The sequence below is a fragment of the Neofelis nebulosa genome, chromosome 2 (genome assembly GCF_028018385.1).
Source record: "Neofelis nebulosa isolate mNeoNeb1 chromosome 2, mNeoNeb1.pri, whole genome shotgun sequence".
NCBI lineage: Eukaryota > Metazoa > Chordata > Mammalia > Carnivora > Felidae > Neofelis > Neofelis nebulosa.
The window spans coordinates 128,274,636-128,293,518 of record NC_080783.1 but is presented as its reverse complement, the minus strand read 5'-3'; the positions used below and the strand labels follow the sequence as shown (position 1 = coordinate 128,293,518).

At 43.6% G+C, this 18,883-nt stretch overlaps 1 protein-coding gene across 2 annotated transcripts in view; it reads left to right on the top strand.

Annotated features, from left to right (window-relative positions):
* Positions 1–2,053: 2,053 nt before the first annotated feature.
* The window catches only part of AHCYL1 (adenosylhomocysteinase like 1), a 38,821-nt gene continuing 21,991 nt past the window's right edge, over positions 2,054–18,883 (top strand). The window contains exon 1 of one of the 2 annotated variants that reach the window (XM_058716269.1): positions 2,054–2,439. In XM_058716269.1, coding sequence (XP_058572252.1) covers positions 2,320–2,439 — 120 coding nt within the window. In that variant the 5' untranslated portion in view covers positions 2,054–2,319. The remainder of the gene's footprint in view (positions 2,440–18,883) is intronic. The other variant, XM_058716268.1, reaches the window with a different exon arrangement.

The following is an 18,883-nucleotide window of genomic DNA, read 5'->3' as shown; positions in this document are numbered from 1 at the left end:
CTGTTCCAACTGGCTCTCCCTCTGTTCTCTGAGCAGGCAGCTCTGATCCCTGGACTCTGACAACAGTTTGGACAAAGCCACAGGATGAAAGCTACTTTAGGCCATATATCCAAAGACTCCTGGGTGGGCAGGTATGGCTCCTGGCCCCAGCTGGGAGATAAGGAGAAAGATACCAGTCTGGCACGCTATGGATAAATCTGGTATCCCAGTCCCCTACTCTCTGTCCCTTCTGATACAGGAATACCCCCGAGAAGGAAGTTGGGGGATTGAAAAAGTGGGCAGAAGAGAGAATCCGAACAGTTAAGATGAGGATATGCAGAAGTATGCATCCTTTCAGGCACTTCCACGGCCTCATTCAAACAGATGGCCCCATGGGGCGGGGTGGTTGGAACATGGGCTTCTCTGACTAAGACTTCTGGGGCCCCAGAGGCAAGTATTTTACACTCTTCCCACTCCTGAACACAAACCAGTGGAAAAGATGTCATTCCAAACCACAACTTCTTTCTTAAAAGAGTTGAACCTGTCAGAGACCTGGTGGGCTTCTGGATAGAAAAAGGTGGGCTTGGTGGGGCAGGGGAAATTTCAGAAAAGGGCACTGGGTGGGGGGGACCTGAATTACTCATCACAGTAGAGAGGAATCTGGCCTTCCAGAGTCAATCAAGGAGGAGAGAGGGAGGTGGGAGAATGGAAGGGAGTAACAAGGAAGCCACATTAGGCAGCAGTGGGCCAGGGCAGCTCTGTGGGGTGGTGTGGCCAGTGAGAAACCCCAGGTGACGAGATCGCCAAAATAACTTTACAGAACATTTCAGAAATGTGATTTTAAATTGTTTGCTAGGTGATGTAATCTCTCCCCTGTGGCCCACAAACCTTCATTAAAAGTTCTGCTACATGTTACAGCATTATTTTTGCAGTTGTTTTGGAATAGGTGTGGGGGTTGAAAGGAGAAGGGGCCGTGTTCCGTATTTGAATTGACAGCAGGAACTGAAGAAACAGTCACAACACCAGAATAGTGAGTAACACTTCAGATGAGGCAGAAAACTAGAGCCAGAGGTAACCATGAAAATCTAAGTCCCCCTACTAATTCACAGAAATCCTGGGGAGGGCACTGGACTTTCCACAGGACACGGACGGGCGTTTAGCCAGTGTCATTTCACTCTTAAAAGACATGCTACCTCAGCTGACATTAGGTTACAAACAGGCTTTGCCTCTCCAGCTGGTCTCATAAGACTTGCAAAACATAAAATGTATCACGCACACCTTTTCCACCCAGGGCCTTAGCACAGAGCACATGGTAGGGACCAGTAACAGCATGCGAATGCCCTGGGTGCCACTGGGAACTGGCAAAATCTAATGCTTCTAGGGATGAGCAGGAAAACCATTCAAGCCAGGGACTTATCTGTCCCACCCCCAAATCCCCCCTCCTTCTCTCGGTTCCCTTACCCCTATCCCAGGGGCAAGATAACATCAGCTCTGCGACCTGAAGGTCTTGTAAACAGGCAAGACCCAGCGGAGACGGTGGTGGAGGAGGTCACAAAAGGTTGTGCGGAAACCACACTGCTCTCTGAGGCTGTGCGGGGGGGGGGGGGGGGGGGGGGGGGGCGGTGAGCAGAAGGGAAGGGGCTGCTGGTCCAAAGGGCCTGGGGCCGTGGGTGGGCTGTCTCGGGCCCCGCCTATTTCCTAGTACTGACTGTAGGACGTGTCGTGTGGGGCTCTGGGCTTTGCTTCCAAACATCCCCCTTACACCTTCCTGAGTGAGGCCTTGGGGGGAACCCCACAGCTCAGAGACTCCCTCCCAGGTCCGAGGCATTCTTGCGGAAACCACGCGCGTCTTACAGGGCTGATGTCGCCACCTGGCGGCGGAAAGGGTCTGACTCCCTCTGGGAACTTCGGCGAGGCAGGAAGAAGAAGGCGTGGCTTCTGCGGCCGGGTCCAGCGTGGTGACGTCATGACAGGACGCCGTTTTTCCCCGCCTCTTCTCTCCCCAACTCGGAGCTGCCAGTACTTGACGTGGCGTCACCACCCTCTACCCTTACTTTGCGTGCGTGTTTGCGTGCGGCGGAGGTGGCGGCGCGGGCCGGTCGGAGCTCGCCGCTGCTGCTCCTGGTGCTCCTGTCGCTGCCGTCGCTGTCCGGCTGGTATAGACTGCCGAGCGGACGAGGCGCTGGCCACAGCACTTTAGCACCGGACGCAGCTCCGCGCGGCCCAGACGGGAGGGTGGGCGAACGCGTGTCGGAGGGCGCCGCGCGGGCGGGCGGGCGGGCGCCCGTGAGGGAAAGAGGCGGGGGCGGCGGGTCGGCCACGGGCCGGGCCGGCCGGGGGATGTCGATGCCTGACGCGATGCCGCTGCCCGGGGTCGGGGAGGAGCTGAAGCAGGCCAAGGAGATTGAGGACGCTGAGAAGTACTCCTTCATGGCCACCGTCACCAAGGCGCCCAAGAAGGTGCGGGGGCTCTGGGTGGCGATGGGGGCCTGGGCTGGGGCCTCGCGGAAGGGGCGCGAGCTTGCCCGGGGCCCGGGATCCAGCGAGTTCGGGACTTCAGGGGCCAGGTTTGAGGAGGTCCGGGACGACTGAGGCGGTGTGAAGGGTGGCGAGTGAGTGGCCCCAGGCCTATCCCGAGCTGGAAAGGCCGCCCCTGACCTCACTTTCCTTTGTCCCTCGGCCCTAGTCCTCCGGGATCTTTCTGAAATCCGCCAGGGCCGGGCCTTAAATTTGAGGCTGACTTTTCCGGGATGCAGGCAGGGCCCTTCGAAGACGGGAGTGGGGGCCGGGATTGGGGTGAGCCAACTCACGACCCCTGTGACCAGCCCCAGGGGCTGGGGCTGAACAGAACCTCTCCCCTCAGGTGAGTGGATAAATCTGGCAGAGCCGCTTTGGGCAAATCTTTGGGAGCAGCGGCTGGTTTATCCGACAACTGCGTGCTAGCTCGGAGGCAAGAGGAAGAAATACGTGGGGCTAGCTCGTTTATGCAGGTGAAAGCAGCGAGGGCAGTGTGAGATTGGAAAGGACACTGTGGTTTTCACCTTCTGTGGTCATCCGGTTGCTTGGACGTATGTAAGATACTAACGTTTGGGGGTTGGTGACAGCAGACACTGCCATGGATACAGGTTGATGGTAGTCATGTGAATAGATCACTTAGGCATCCCTTGGGAAGGGAGCTTGGGTGGGTTGGAGGGGTGGGTGGTAAGGAAGGATTGCTCATTCTGTACTGCACTCAACTAAGGCAGAACAAGTTTAGTCTATTGTGCTGCGGGGTTGAGCTCAGAGGACACCCTTCTAATTCTCTTGTCCTGAAAGATTAAATAGCAGGCTTTGGAGATTTTAGTCTCACTAGCTCTCCGAACGGTGGAATTGGGATCCCGAGTGCCTTGTGAGCGTTTGCTGCCACCCACATCTTGACTTTCCACATACCTGGCACCCAGTTAACAGACCGGAGAACCTTTGCAGAGAGGTGACCTTTCTTGAAACCAGTGAGAAGCTGGATACATATTGCCCTCCTTTAAAGACGGTATTTCAAGGCTGTCCGGGCCTGCAGCGTTTGACGGGGTGCAGTGCTTGTGTAAGCTGAATACAGCAAGGTTTGCAGGACTAGATAAGAGTCCTTGAGGCTCCTACACCTGAATTAGTCAAGCTGTCATAGTGGGCAAGATGACTTTGTTTTTAAAGGAGATCAATCTACCACTCCAGGAGGCAAATGCAGGATTGAAAAGCGGTTCACCGTTGTGTGCCGTGGGTCTGTTTTCCCGTAAAATTCAGAAACTTACCAATAGATGCCTTAAAAAGGTGGTAGAAGATCCTTTGATTCTGTGAAGTCTGATTAACGTTACTTTTCGTGCTGTCACTTCAGCTGACTGCTTTGTTGGGGGCAGTAACTCTAATCTGCACTATTTGAGGAGACAGTGACAGCTTTTCTAAGAGTGCTTGAGGGTAGTAGCTATGATGGGTTAGGGGAAAGCCCTCGTACCCTAATTCCCTGAACTCTTCCTCTCCCCATTAGCCTATCCTCTTTGGTCTAATTGCTTCAGAGATTAAGCGTTTTTATTCTTTCTTGCCTTAATTTTAGTAAGCCGGTATCCTTGCGAGTGCCACTATTAATAAGGCAAAGTTTGTTTTGTGGGTTGTAAACTCCATAAAGGCAGGGAAGGACTCTTGTTCACCATTGTACCTACTGTACCCAGCTCTGTACCTAGCACATAGTAGGTACTCAAGTATTAATTGCCCACCTGCCAACTAGTAATTGAGATGTCTGTGTGACCGCCTACCAGGAATAAATATCCCTTTTCCTCTTTGCTTCCCAGGAGAAATACTGTTAAATGTATATTATAGTCAGGACAAATGCTAATGATTTTAAAGACTCATATTCCGTTAGCTGAAAGAAGCAGTCTCTGCCAGGAATGTGGGAAGACCCTGTTAGAAGTTTCCATTTGCTAGTAAATGTACCCCATGTTTCTTATTAATCTTGCTCTTTCTGAGCTTTATTGTTTAGCATTTACACAGCACTTTGTATTAAAGTGATTTATGATGACTAATTACCCTTTCCCTAGTGATAATAGAAGGCATTTATTTAGTTAACGAGTTGGTTGAGGACTAGTCAAGGTCACACAGCAAGTCCCAGGTGATCTGTTTTTTCACAACTACTGAATTGGACGTTATGACTTAAGTCACTTTTGTACCTCTGCCATGTATTGATAACGTGAGAAAGCATGAGAAGAGAGGGGGAAAAATGTAGCTCAGCCGTGTACTGAATGGTACCAGAAAAAGGCCTCTTCAAAAGGTGCCGTCCTTAGCCTGTGAGGACTCCAGCGTGGCTCTAGACCAAGTAATCCTTAGGTCATTCCAAGCCCTGAGGCCCCTCAGGAAGTGAGGTGCTAGTCAGGCTACAGGTTACATTAGGGTGACCTCGATGGTCCTCAGATCAGATTCCAGTGTAACTGGTGAAAGTTTGTTCACTTTGGGGACAAATTGTCCGTCAGTTCAAAGCATAGATAAATTGAAATTCTTCGACTGTAATCGTAACTTAGTTTTGTGTGCCCTAGGGTCTAGCACAGTACTGTGAAGTTAATAGGACTTGGTTTGATTCAAGGCTTGATCTGGGTGTCAAAAAGTCAACTAAGTGGCTACCACCTTAAGTAAGTGAGCTTCTGTGCCTCAGTTTCCTCATCTTCCAATAAGTGCTTTTTATTTGGAACAGGTGGAGATAGGTGCATGTTAGGAGCTAAGATAGCAAAAGTGGTTTTAAGGAAGTCTATTAGTATTCTTACGCTGCCTGTTTTTAGTGAGCATTTGAGATGACTTATAACACAAGACATACACAATTTAGATAGAAAGTCAAAACTATAGAAAGGAAAAAAAAATACCTTTAACCCTGAGGGCTAAGACCGTTGATGAACCTGATCATCACATGCAACTCCAAGCTTCCTAGGAGCCAGAGGATAGAGGGAATCACGCTAGCAGACATGGGAAATAATACATACCGTTTTCTTGGGAAGACAGCTTTTGCTGACACATAAAGTTCTAAAGGAAACTTTCATGGGATGGTATTAACAGCGATAGCAAGGCTTGTTCACAACTGTTACTGTTGATTTCAGATTGTACTGCCAGGAATATTTGGGTGATAAAAGGGGTCCCTGAGTTGTAAGGGTAGTGTACATTGTACCACAGCTAAAGAGGATTCTTCTTTAATGTTGGTGGTTATCAGTCGACCCAGGTAAGTCAGCTAGTTCCCCATAGTCACTGGGTATTTTTCCCTCTTTCTACTATTTTGTGTTGCAGGGGTGATGGCTGTCCTTGGACCTTTGGAAATTAACATTGTGTCAAGTTGACTTTTTTTTTTTTTTTTTCTTAGAGTAAACTCAGATCTCCAGCTTGTTGATGAAACTTTGTAAGATAGATAAGTTTCTCTGGAAGGCCTTATCAGAGCATTTGCTGTTCTCTGCACTTCTGAACATTTATTACTGTGGGGGGGGGGGGGGGCGGGAGCGGGGGTCTCTCCAGAGTGGTACTTAGGTGTTGTACCTAAGATCTATGCAGACAGACTTTTACCGCCAGCACAGCAGAAGAAAAGAGAGACAAAACAGCTACTTTTGCTTGTAGGATATTCTTTATTTGAGTAAGGCATGTATAGCACTGGTTCATCAAAAGGGTGGGCTAAGACTTAGGAACGCACACCAAGTAGAGCTTTAGTGAGTACTGCTTAGCTGTTCATGTGTTGGGTGGAATGCAGCAGGATGCCCCTCTTCTCATCAGGAAGGATTATGTTATGACTAATTCTTGGCACAGTTTTATAGAATTGGCACCGATACTTCTTAGATTCACTGAGGTTTGATAGGTGGATGTTTCTTATCTTTTCTACGTCGTTAGCATCTCTCAGTTCTCGGACTGGGTGGCTCAGTCCGTTAAGCATCTGACTTTGGCTCAGGTCATGATCTCACAGTTTGCGGGTCGGAGCCCTGCATCGGGCTCTGCGCTGACAGCTCGGAGCCTGGAGTCCGCTTTGGATGCTGTGTCTCCCTCTCTCTGCCCCTCCCCTGCTCACACTCTGTGTGTCTCTCTCTCTTTCTCTCAAAAATAAACATTAAAAAAAAATTTTTTTTTAAGTATCTCTCAGTTCTCTTTAGAACAGCTGTTTTAGTGGCGGTCTTCAAACAGGAGTCAGGGATGTATATAAGAAGATCTAGTTTGGATTTCTCCACAATTACTGATTATCTCTCTTTTTCTTATTTGTTTAATTAGACACTAGTTGCCATATTACTTTGTTCTAGTTCTTTTGCTCTTTTATGTTGTAACAGAGAGAAATTTGTTCATTGTCTAGATCCCTTGCTGGCAAGATTACAATTGTGTGTCTTATCAGGAGGATATTATTTGGATCCAGTGTATGTTACCCAATGTATTCTTGTAAGGTTATTCATAAAGGATATTTTGATATAGAATCATGTAGATTTCTAGTTGCCTATGACTCTTGATAAATTTATTCTTCCACCTCAAGTAATTATGATCTGTAAACAAGTACTTTAATGCTGTCTTGGGACTGTTAATTAAAGGAACTGGCCAGTAAAGGAGAATCATGTATACTTACCAGTTTCTCAAGTTTGGGAATTTGAATATTAAAATTTTATAAAGAAAGGCTACCCTCATTATACTGCATAGAAGAATTCAGAACACGTCATGTTGTGGTAGGTCAGAAGCATCCTCATCGGGTATGGAGAACAATACATTTGCATAGGCCAGAGTTTTTTCCAACCTGAAATCTAAGAACCCAACGTTAAAGACTGATTCTTACCACAAATTTTCCTTCTGACCCTTGTCAATAGTGTCAGTATCTTGCATATGATAAGCCGTTTAAACTTCACTTTGAGGTGTGTTCACCTTTTCTCTTCCGATTCTGTATTTCCCTTTGACCCGTTCAGGTATTTCACTAGTTATCCCCGCTGTTGCTTGGCTGAGTAGTACCGTGTACGTTAGGCACTTGATTTTTGGAGTCAGGTTTACCTTCAGTTCCTCTCATCTGATAACTGTGATTTTTGGACAAGTGACTTAACCCATCTGAGCCTCCGTTTTCTTGTCCGTAAAATGAGAAGTAATGATAGTACTACAGGATTGTTGAGGGGATTAGCATTTAGTGAATTTATTAAATTTACTTAGTGTTTTTGTTCCTTTATAACTAGAGTGACCATATTTCTGGTTTGCTTCTTGCAGTTCCAGTTTATGTATTATCCCAACATGCTGTTCAGTGACTACCTCCATAAACTCTGAAAAGTACCCTGGTTTATATGGAATTTTGAAATAGTCTTAAAGAGCCAAAACGAAGATGTTTCTATTGGGATGGCTTCTCACCAGGAAAGAAATTTTCCCTGAGAAAAATGTAGAGCTTAAACCTGCTGAACACTAAAATATTTGCTTTCCAAGAAGGACGTAGACAACCAGAGAACTTCGAGTTCGTACTGGAAATGGGATGGATGTGCTCTGCCTGACCACCACCCCTCCCTTGCCCACCCCCCCACATCACACGATGTACCTGTGGAAGGTGGGCACCTATCAGACAGTGGGCCAGCTGAGTCCACGAGTTTATATCCTCAAACTGTAATTATCTGGGAGCCTTCCCAAACTAGAATCCTTGAATTACAGGAAACAATTCCAAAGACTCTTTTGAGGTATGACTATCTTTTTATGTGGTCACCTTCAGATCACTCCCCAGTGTATTCCACCTCCTTCCCCCAGGTACTGTTTCTCTTTGCCCTAAACAACCTGCTCCTAATTACACTTAACTGATTTTCTCCGGCAGAAGTGTGTGGCCTTTGCTCCAAGGCAATTACAGAACTAGGGTGGAACCCTCATGCCTTTGTTGACACTCAGACTGGTTTCATTTTTTTCCTATCTCTGTTCAGTTTTTCTAAAGGCTTCAGTCCGGTGCCTTAATCTCACAACGTGTATAATGGCTGGTACTACTTAGCAATATACAATGGGGCTTAATCATTTACTACCCAAACTGGCCACAAAGAGAAAAAATATAATGAGCTACGGGTAAAAGGTAGTATATGGAATACCGTAGTGGAGATGAGGAAAAGACTTTGAAGAAACACAAATCTAGGACTGGCCCTGCATGCTCCTGCTTTCTTGCCACAGAAGTCCCAGTGCCTCAGCTGACATGCCTCTGTACTTAGCCTGTAGGGCTTAATGGGCTTAAAATGTTCTTTACCAGCCCAAACCAGTTCACTTCTAAAATGGACACCCTGTGCGAAGTTGTATGCTAGAGTGAGGCTTAAACGGGAGGGCTTGGGACTGCTCACTGCTGCATGCGTTGGTCTTGGCCCTGCCTCAGGCCTAGGTCTTTACAATCTGAAGAACTGCGAGCCCTGTTTATATATTTTTCTCTTCTTTCCTGAAGAGTGTGTGCACAGTGCCATCCGTGGAATCCCCCTGAACATGCTATGCGCTCAGGGTGCCAAGGAGAATGCTAATGTGCTGATCCGCACTGGGGCGCGGCTCTGTGAGCCAGATGGTGGATTGGTGAGTGACAGAGTGAAGGGGTGAAAGGCCTGGAGGAGAGGACTGTAACCATGTTTCATTTTGGCCTCCTGAATGAAGCTGTCCATATTACCGTGTTTTGAGTAATGTCAGGATTTTGGAAGTTCTGTTTTTAATAAGTGTTTTCAGCTCTTACAGTACTTATCAATTAAGATGAACTTTTGGGACACAGGTTTCCATGATCATAAGGGGAATTACTTTATTCCCTTCTCCCAGGACTGGCTTGACCTCGAGTCCAGGCTTTTGGGCTGTGACTTGTTTTCATTATCATAGGATCCTGAAATTTAAAAAAAGGGACTTATCAGGAAAGTAAGTAGTGGACAGTGGTTCTGCTCGGCCCTTTTGGACCACCTCCACCCTGTCCTCTTCCTCATAGGTCTTAAGGAAGATTCATTTGGGCTCTCATGATGGTTAGCTTTATTTTGGAGATGTAGAAAAGAGCTCTTTGCCTTGAATTTTTAAAGTACACACTCTCATCTCTGTTTCTAATTTTAGAAGAGAGGTCAGTAAGTAGACAAGTCTGTAGAAGGTAGAGAACTGAAATAGGTTTCTATTTTGCCTGTTTGAGGGATGCTCCTGAGATATTCACTGGATTAGAGACTCTAGAACAATGGTTCTTAATCTTTTGAGTCACAGATCCCTTTAAGAATCTTATGAAAATTATAGTTCTTTAGGAAAATTCAGGGGCACAAAAACTTGTTATACTTTTCAGAGGGCTTGTGGTACTCCCTGAAACTCATCCATGGATCCTGGGTTAAAAACCCTGATTTAGAGGAGGAGGTCTCTAAGCCATAGTATCTCTTTCCTTTACAGATCCAGAAACTGCCGATTGTTTCCAGCTTGCAGTTTGTCCTTGGAACGAAACTGAGGTTGTTGGTGTTCTTTGTCATCCGCCTCTTTGGGATGCTCCTTGGCTTCCCAAGAGCCTCATTATCAATGCCTTGAGGGTTCAACTCAAGAACTTAGGCGTACTGAAACCAGCATGTCAGCAACTTTTGGGGATTCTTGTACTACCTCATACCCACTGCCCTTCATATGAGCTGTGAGTGCCTGTAAAGCTTCAGAGCTGAAGTGTTCAGAGTAGGGAGCTCACATGCTGCACTATCAAAACTAAATAAAATAACTGGCTCCCCTGTATGTCTCAAAAACAGGTTTGACTTCAGTGTAGTACTTCTCAAAACTATTTTCAGAACTGACTTGATATCTGAATCATACTTTTCATTTGATTTCTCTAGACCAGACATTGAGGGCAGGGACCATGTGCTTAGCGTATAAGTACTGCCAATTGTTTAGTGAGTAAAATATTGTGAGATGATTTCTCTAGGAGAAAGTGAGTTGGACTCACTTCGTGGCTTTGGCTCACCATCCCCTTCAGTTGGCAAGGGTTGTTTTTCTAACTTAGATCCCTCTCACATGGGTGATAATGGGAATACAGAGAACTGCAGGTGAGGCATTGATAAGAATTTCCAACAGCTTAGTAGATCCCTTTATAATGCTAGAATCAGGAACTAAGGGAGGAGACTGTTGAGATACAAGGCCTCTAGCTTCTTAGCCCAGTTGCTTGAGAATCACAAGGCAGTAGGTTAGAAGCCTAGGGATATTCTTCCTTGTAATGGGAAGGCAATTTGATGTCCCACCCGGTTTTAAACCCTTAGCAATAGGGACACTACCCTAAGTTGAAAGTGGTGTTCTGGTTTACACATGCTCTTGATTTAAGGAACAGAGGCTCACCTTTAGGGTGTTTGAGATTTGAGGGCCAGCAGTGAGTCGAACAGTTTCATTTTGGAATTGGTGTTGGAGTCCTGAAAGTAATAAACAACAGTGCTGCCCAGCAATGATGGGCAAACTTCTGATTCTTCTCATTCTGCAACCCTAGCTGCCCCTTCTGAACCAAAAGCTAATCTCCATGTTCAAAAACTATATATGCCCTTGTCTTTGAAATTCACCTCCTTTAGAGTTACAGGCTTCTGGGAACTGGGCCAATGCTTGTCCTAACCAGGAATCAGGCCCTAGTTGGCATTGAGGATTTTGTGTTTTGTTTCCCTAAGTATGTGATGTAAGCAGAATTCAGGGGAAAGGGAGACCTTCAGAATGTTGTAGTTTTGGAAGTAGAAGTAGGTGCTTTGTAGAGATGGCAGATGTGTTCAGTTATTCTGGTAACTAATTCAGTTTCCTGTGGGTAGCCAGGTAGTATCCTGCTTCTAATTCAGTACTTAAGTTTTTAGTGCCCAGCTTCGGGAGCACCAGACTCCTTAACAAGCAAGACAGGAAGATTCCCAATGTTCAGTTCTTACGGAGAGTAGCCCAGCTGGCTTGTCATGCTGGACTAGATGAATTGTGAATGTTAATTACACTGATCAATACAGTGGCCTTGGTAACAGACTTGTAGCTGCTGTAGAATCTGTTTACTTCAGGTTTGTAACAGAAAAGAGACCAAGCTGGTTGAGAACATGATGTTCTAAATGTAATAAGCTGTATTGTAAGTCCAGGGAAAATGCATGCTGGAGGCACTGACCCTACTGCACCCTTCCCCAGGATTTCCCAGAGGGAAACATTACTCTGGGGGTGGTTTCTGTTCTTATTTGCCAGTTGAGAATGAATTGAGGTCAGCAAAGGCATGGCTTCTGTGAGATGGGGTATAGGATATTTACAGATCATAAAGGTTAGAAGGAGAGCACCCGTGTAGGGAGGCATCTCATACCTCTACCCAGTTTGTAATTCGGAGTGGAGAGTTGATGGGATTAGTTTCAACCCTTGCATTCAGAAGAAGGAACCCCTCCTATTTGAGAAATAGAGGGTTCAGAATTCTGCACATTCTTTTCTGACTCCACAGGGAGAGGATTAGCTGAACGCTGGGCATGTTTGGAATGAGAGCACCTTGCCAATTTTTACTGATTTTGGACCAAGCCATTGTAAAAATATAGTCTCTTTTCCTGAGACGAGCTCTTTGTCATGTTCTCCTAAACCCTGTGGATCCATTTGATGGATTGGCTGTACCTGACAGATGGAGTTGGTATTACAAAGGCAGATTTTCTACTTTCTTTGCCTTATTTGTTTTCTCTCTGAACACGATGTGTCTAACCCATTTGTTCCCTGTGTGCCTTCAGTTGCTTTATCAAGAGCCTGGTAAACTCCGTGTGCTTGTGTTTGCTTTTTCAGATCCTGCTTAGATTGTCTCAGATGAGTACTTCTAATGGAATAGAAAGAATGGAAGGAATCAGTCACCTAGGGAACTTTTTTAAAACATTCATTTCAGGGCCCTAACCTAGACCTACTTAATCAGAATGGGGAAGGGTTGATGGTAAGGGGCAAGTGGAGAATAGGATAGTATGTGCTTTTCGAAACTGCTGAAGCCTGAAAGATCCCATATTTAGAACCACTTAGGTTATCTAACAAGGCTGGCCAAAATTGTTACGATATCTGATATTGGAATGGTAATGTAGCTACCATCTATCTCGGACGACTTTGGCCATGAGAAAAAATCTTGTGCCCCATGTGAGAGGTCCTGAAAATAGCCTATGGTTACTCTTCTTTTCCAAAGTATTCAGAGTAAGCTATGACCAGAAATCATGTAGCTCTATTAGCTCAGGGTTAAGCACCTACTACTGTCTACCGGGACCTGTACTGGGCACTTAGGATTAATCAGTGAACAAGACAAAGATCCATATCCTGTGGAGTTTACATTCTTGTGAGGTTATTATTTGGGTCATATAAGTCTTATACAGTGGTTCTTAATCATTTGGAGTTTGGAGCCCTATCAGAGTTGTGTTCATGTTCCCGAAACACAGACACACACACACACACACAGACACCAATTTGCATATAAGGGAAGTTGGCAGCCTGAGGCCCGTCCGCGAACCCAAGCTAAAAACCTAGAATGCTTGTCCAGAATTGAGAATGTGGTGATTGGGGTAAAGCCAGGCCATGAGTTGTGTATTTGGGACTATTATCTCCTAGCCACATTGGGTTGTAGTTTCTTCATCTGTACAGCCAAGGTCCTTTGCAAAGAACTTGAGAGCATCTCAAAAAAAGAATAAGAATTGCTAGGCCTCCACTACACCAGTCACATTTCTTAGTCTGTGCTCTCTTTGAATGTTAAGAATGATTTTGACTCTCTGTTCCCATTCCCACCCCTAGTTTCTGATTGGCTGAGCTTGTTGGACTCAATAGGTTAAAAATCAGGTCAGAATATGAGAATTTCCTTAACATGATTTATACTGTCAATTCCTAGACTAAGAGTGACAGTAAAATTATAAAGATCATGAGAGGGCATTATAGTGAAATCCTGGCTTCAAAACACAACATCACAGAAGGAGTTGATAAATGAGGGGCTGAGGAAATACCCAAGGAGTAAAGACTGGAGAAAGATGATAGGAAAAAAAAAGAGGGCAGAACTCAGAAAGACAATTGACTGAGCTGGTAAGCCAGATAGCCTGAAACCAAAGAGAGTGGATTTGAAACCCAGACCAAGAAAGAAAAAAAAAAAAAGATTACATTTTAGTTCTAAAGGGTCTGTCACTATTGTTTTATTATCAAACAGAACTCAAGATAAAAGGAGAGGGCAGATAAGGCTTTGCTTCATGTATACCAATATTAATATGTCTCTATCCTTGGAAAAGTTGGTGTTTGACTTGAGCGAATGGCTAAACTGTGCTTCAGGGTTAGTGTAATGTATAGTACAACATGTACTGCAGAAACATGAGTGAAATTTTGTTTGGGACACTGGGAGAAAGAATTACATAGAAATAACCCGGCCAGATAATAGAGATTGGAGCACAATGAGCACACTGAGTCCTGTGCCAATTCTGCCTTTACCTCCCTAAAATCTGACCTTTAGTGTAACTACAGATCAAGACCTCTTTAAGGGTGGTCTTTACGGGGAATTCTTGTCACTCTGCCTGACGTCTAAGGGGAACTTTCCAGACCCACACTGAGGGATGCTGAAATTGTGCTGTATTCAAGGTCTTCCAGGCCAAACTTTTTTTTTTTTTTTTTTTTTTTTTTTTGAGAGAATGTGAGCTGAGGAGAGGGACAGAGGGAGAGAGAATTTTAAGCAGGCTCCACACTCAGTGCAGAGCCCAACATGGGGATCAGTCTTAGGAACGTGAGATCATGATCTGAGGTGAAATCAAGAGTTGGATGCTTAACCAAATGAGCCAACCAGGCCAAACTTCTATACACTCAGAGCCCATAGTCCTCCCCAAAGGAGCCTGGAGGCTCTAGATGATTCCAGTTGTAACTGCTCCAGTTGTCCAGCATATGGAAAAACTGTTATGCTATTAAAGTTTCTAACCTGCTATTAATATAAGGACATCTCATTGTTTGCTCAGTGATGCATTAAACCCAAAACTCCCTAATCTAGGGGGAATATAATTATACCACCAATTATATTTACTTTCTATTTTTAAAGAAGCCCTTTGAGTGATCAAAGGAATTTCAGGCCTCACTTCCTGGGACTGTTTAGGTCTGTTTTAAGGTTCTATTCACCATACAAAGCTATACAGTTAGTTATATACATTGTACTGTTGTGTGAAAGAAAAGTTCCCCCATTACCATTGTATACAACATAAATAAGTTACCTTAAAAAGCACATTTAAAATATATTCTCTGTTGTATGTTTTAAAATATGGTCATTTTAAATGAAAATAGCAGGTTTCAGGGCACCTGGGTGGCTCAGTTGGTTAAGCATCAGACTTCGGCTCAGATCATGATTTAACGGTTCGTGGGTTGGAGCCCCATGTCAGGCTCTGTGCTAACAGCTCAGAGCCTGGAGCCTGCTTCAGATTCTGTGTCTCCCTCTCTCTCTGCCCCTCCCCGGCTCATGCTCTCTGTCTCTCAAAAATAAATAAATGTTAAAAATAATAATAATAACAATAATAATAATAAGTTTCCCAGATGATGAAAAAAACCAAATCATTGATCAGTTTTAATCATACCAGATTGAAAACCTGTTGAATAGGGGCGCCTGGGTGGCTCAGTCGGTTAAGCGTCCGACTCTTGGTTTCAGCTCAGGTCATGAGCTCACGGTGTGTGTGTTCGAGCCCCACATCAGGCTCCGTGCTGGCAGTGTGGCGCCTGCTTGAAATTCTCTCTCTTCCTCTCTCTCTCTGCCCCTGCCCTGCTTGCTCTCTCTGTCTGTCAAAAATAAATAAATAAACTTTAAAAAAAAAAAAAAAAGAAAAGAAAACCTGTTGAATAAATAAATAACAGGTGGAATTTCTAAGTTGCTTTTGATGCCTACAGTAGGAAGTTCTGGGGTCATTTCTTTCATCCTAGTGATCTGGATTAGATTGCCCGTACGTTCTCCTCCTCCCCATTCCATCCTCAGAAGATGGTGGAAGTGTATGCTAGACCGGAGCTTTTTGCCTCCACGTTTGGGCTCTTACTCTCTCCTCACCCTTTCCACGTCCAAGGAGCAGCACCTCTTAAAGCAATTCATTGGCAGCTTTAAAATACTACATTTCTCTGCATCATTTCACTTTTCCCAAAATCAATGTAGATTTTGGAATGGAGAGAATTCTCTTCCTTCCCTAGAGCTCACAAGTCTTCATATGGAAGCTCAGAAAGCTTCAGTGCAATAGTGGACTATCCTTTAACTGACCTCTTGAAAATAAAGGGGACAGCTGCTGTTTCCCCCAGCCTATTCTGGAAGAAGGATAATATAATGGTACCAAGCTTGTAGGGATTTTTTTTTTTTTTTTTTGCTTTTTCTAAATCTCAGTTTGTTAACACATTTGCCTTCAGCAAGTCACTTAACCCCAACCCCTGTTCTGTTTTTTCATCTGTGAAGAGTAGATCTCTCACTAGAAAGATTCCAACATGTTTTGAAAATACAAATCTTCTGTAAAGAAATCATATCTGTGGGCCACTGATGTTGAAGCAGAGTGTTTAAACTAGAATGTCATAGAAATTTAGGCATTCAGGACCTTGGTTTTTATGATACCAGTAAGTGTGGATTTCAAATCTATAATCAGCTTTAGGTAAAAGTCCTGATGTAATGCTTGCAGTGGTTTTACTTGTTCTTTATATGCCAGAATTTAAACAAGAATGGTTTGAAAAATATTTAGATCAGTGATGTTCTCACAGTGTTGCGTATTGATCACATTTGAAGAATAACTCTTCCTATACCAAATTTGATTTTGACTTTTGGTTTGCAGTACAGCCTAAAGGAAGAGATCTTTATCCTTGTGCATCTGTCCACTTTTCCTCATTAGAAAATGGCTGTTCAGAAAGTCACAGGTCAGGAAAACTCACTTCTGTGTTCTGGTTGGGGAGCTAGAGAGTTTGGGGAATTGCACTGTATTCACCCTGGAGCAATAGGTGGTTCTTATTGTTAAATAGCCCCAGGCATGTTGCAACCACCAATTCCTTTCAACTACCTTGTTTCTTTCTTTCTTTTTTTTTTTTTAATGTTTATTTTTGAGAGAGACAGACTTCCGGTGGGGCAGAGAGGGAGACAGAATCCCAAGCAGGTTCTGTGCAGTCAGCACAGAGCCTACCGTGGGGCTCCAACCCACAAGTTGTGAGATCATGACCTGAGCCAAAACCAAGAGTCAGACACTTAACCAACTGAGACACCCAGGTGCCCCATCAACTACCTTTTTTCTTACAGACTATCTAAGGTCATGATTTCATGCTGAGACTTTTATCTAAAATTGAATATATACATCTCAAATTAGAAAGTCAGGAAGGGATGGCAAATATTACCTTTCTAGAATGGAAAATACAGTGTGATTGTATTTGATGTGACTGTCAGATTCTTGTCCTTGAATTATGTTTCTAATCTCCTAGATGTTTGCTATTTTGTGTTTTTAAGAGCTGTGGAAACTAAAGCCACCTACAGCTGATCTTTAAAGTGATTTTAACCTTGTTTTTTGAAATCGAAACTATTCCATCTGTCTACAGAGCAGATTCTGAAGGATCCCATTGACCCACCCACATTTGGAAACAATACCTGTTACTACATAGTTAACTATTCAATATTTGGTCTTTAAAGTCTGATTATTATTTTATTTGGTGTTGAGTTTTGATGGCGTTTTCCTCCCTTGAGCCTATACTTTATGGGAAGCAGTAGATGATAACAAAAAACAACTGATACGGTTTCTGTCTCATTAACCTTTGTTGGGTATTAACCTAGGGTTTAGAAAGCACACCCAGGTCAACTCAGCTGTCACTTTTTTGGAGCTGCTTGTAGCTCTTTTGCCATAAACTATTTGGCAAAGATTTTCATGTCTTTCACCCCTCAGTGGATATAGCCTTCCCATTCACTCAAGCAAATATGTGTAGAGGGTTTGAATTTCTAAGATGTAATTGGCTTTCAACTTCATTTAAGCTAAACTTCCAAATTGAAAGAAGGAAGGAAGGAAGGATTGTTTTTATACGTCTCCAATCTTGTTTCTTCTTGGCAGGCTAAGAAATTATACAGATGGCATTTATTCAGTCTGTGTGGCCACCTTCCAAAATGTCAGAAACTCCATCTTCTACACCTGTCCAATGATCGATTGCTTGCTTTCACTGTTAACTTTTCTCTGATAGAAATTAATTTGAAGAATACACATTTGCCTATTTGTAAGCAGTTGGCAAATTTTCATCTTAACATCCCAGCATACCTTGCAGTGAGGTTTGCCAGTTTAACTTCTTGTGAGTTTTATTTAAAGTCAAGATAGGCTTTAGAGAGGACTGTGAATTAAGTCTAATGACTTTTTATGACAAATATATAAGGTGAACAGTAGTAACCTGGCTCAGTCTTTCCCAGCAGTTAAGAATTACTGATTTTTACACTCTGAACCAATACAAAGTGATTGCTAAGTGAAAAAAACAAGGTGCAGAATATTTTAGCAGTCTATTTTTTGAGTAAGAAAGACAGGGAAAATACAAGTATAAGTATATACTTGCTATTTTTTTTTAACCTGTATTAATGAACATAAACCAGAAATTAATGAAAATGGTGAGGAGGAAGGAAGGTTGGGGAGATAGAAATGGCAGTGAGACTTCTCTGAATATACCTTTAAAACTTTTGAGACATGTGCCTTATGTGTTAAAAAATTAAAGAGAAAGGAAACCTTAAAATTGCTTGTAAACAGAAACAAATGAATCTAGCTACATATCAAATTGATATTAACCACTCAGAAAACCATACTTCAGCTATATATCCTTCGTGAGATATTTTCTAAGGACAAAAGGAACTTCAGTGAAATATTGACACTTCACTACGTAGAATATTGTTAGTAACATTAGTCTTGTAATTTTGAAATTGTTTTATTTGTATTCTAGAATAAAACAAGTAAGCGTATCATTGCTATTAGAGACCAGCATTGTCAACCTAAGGCAGAGGGTGCCTGGGTGGCTCAGTCGGTTGAATGTCTGACTCTTGATTTTGGTTCAGGTTGTGATCTCCTGGTTCATGGGATTCCGCATCAGGCTCTGCGCTGTCAGCACAGAGCCTGCCTGGGATTCTCTGTCTCTCTCCCTATCTGCTCCTTCCCTCTTTCTCTTACTAAATACACTTAAAAAAAAAAACAATAATAAGAGAAAAGAAATACAAATAGGAAAATTAAAAGTTTAAAAAATGTTAAATTTGAAATGGAAATATCAATATAAACTCATGAGTAAACAAAAAGATTTATTTCTCTATCCCCTGCAAGAACTTAGGAGCACTGACACTTCTATTAACAATTAGCACATTTTAAACTCAGATACTATTTTCTAAATACCATTCCCCACTGAAAGAAACCAGAGCTTGGAGAAATGGAGAAATCGTTGATTCCAGATCTGAAGCAGAGAAAGAACAAGGTGAGCCTGGTATATTTTCTTATACCAGAAAGGAAGGAAGCACTTAAACAGAAGAATCAGCTTGAAGGAG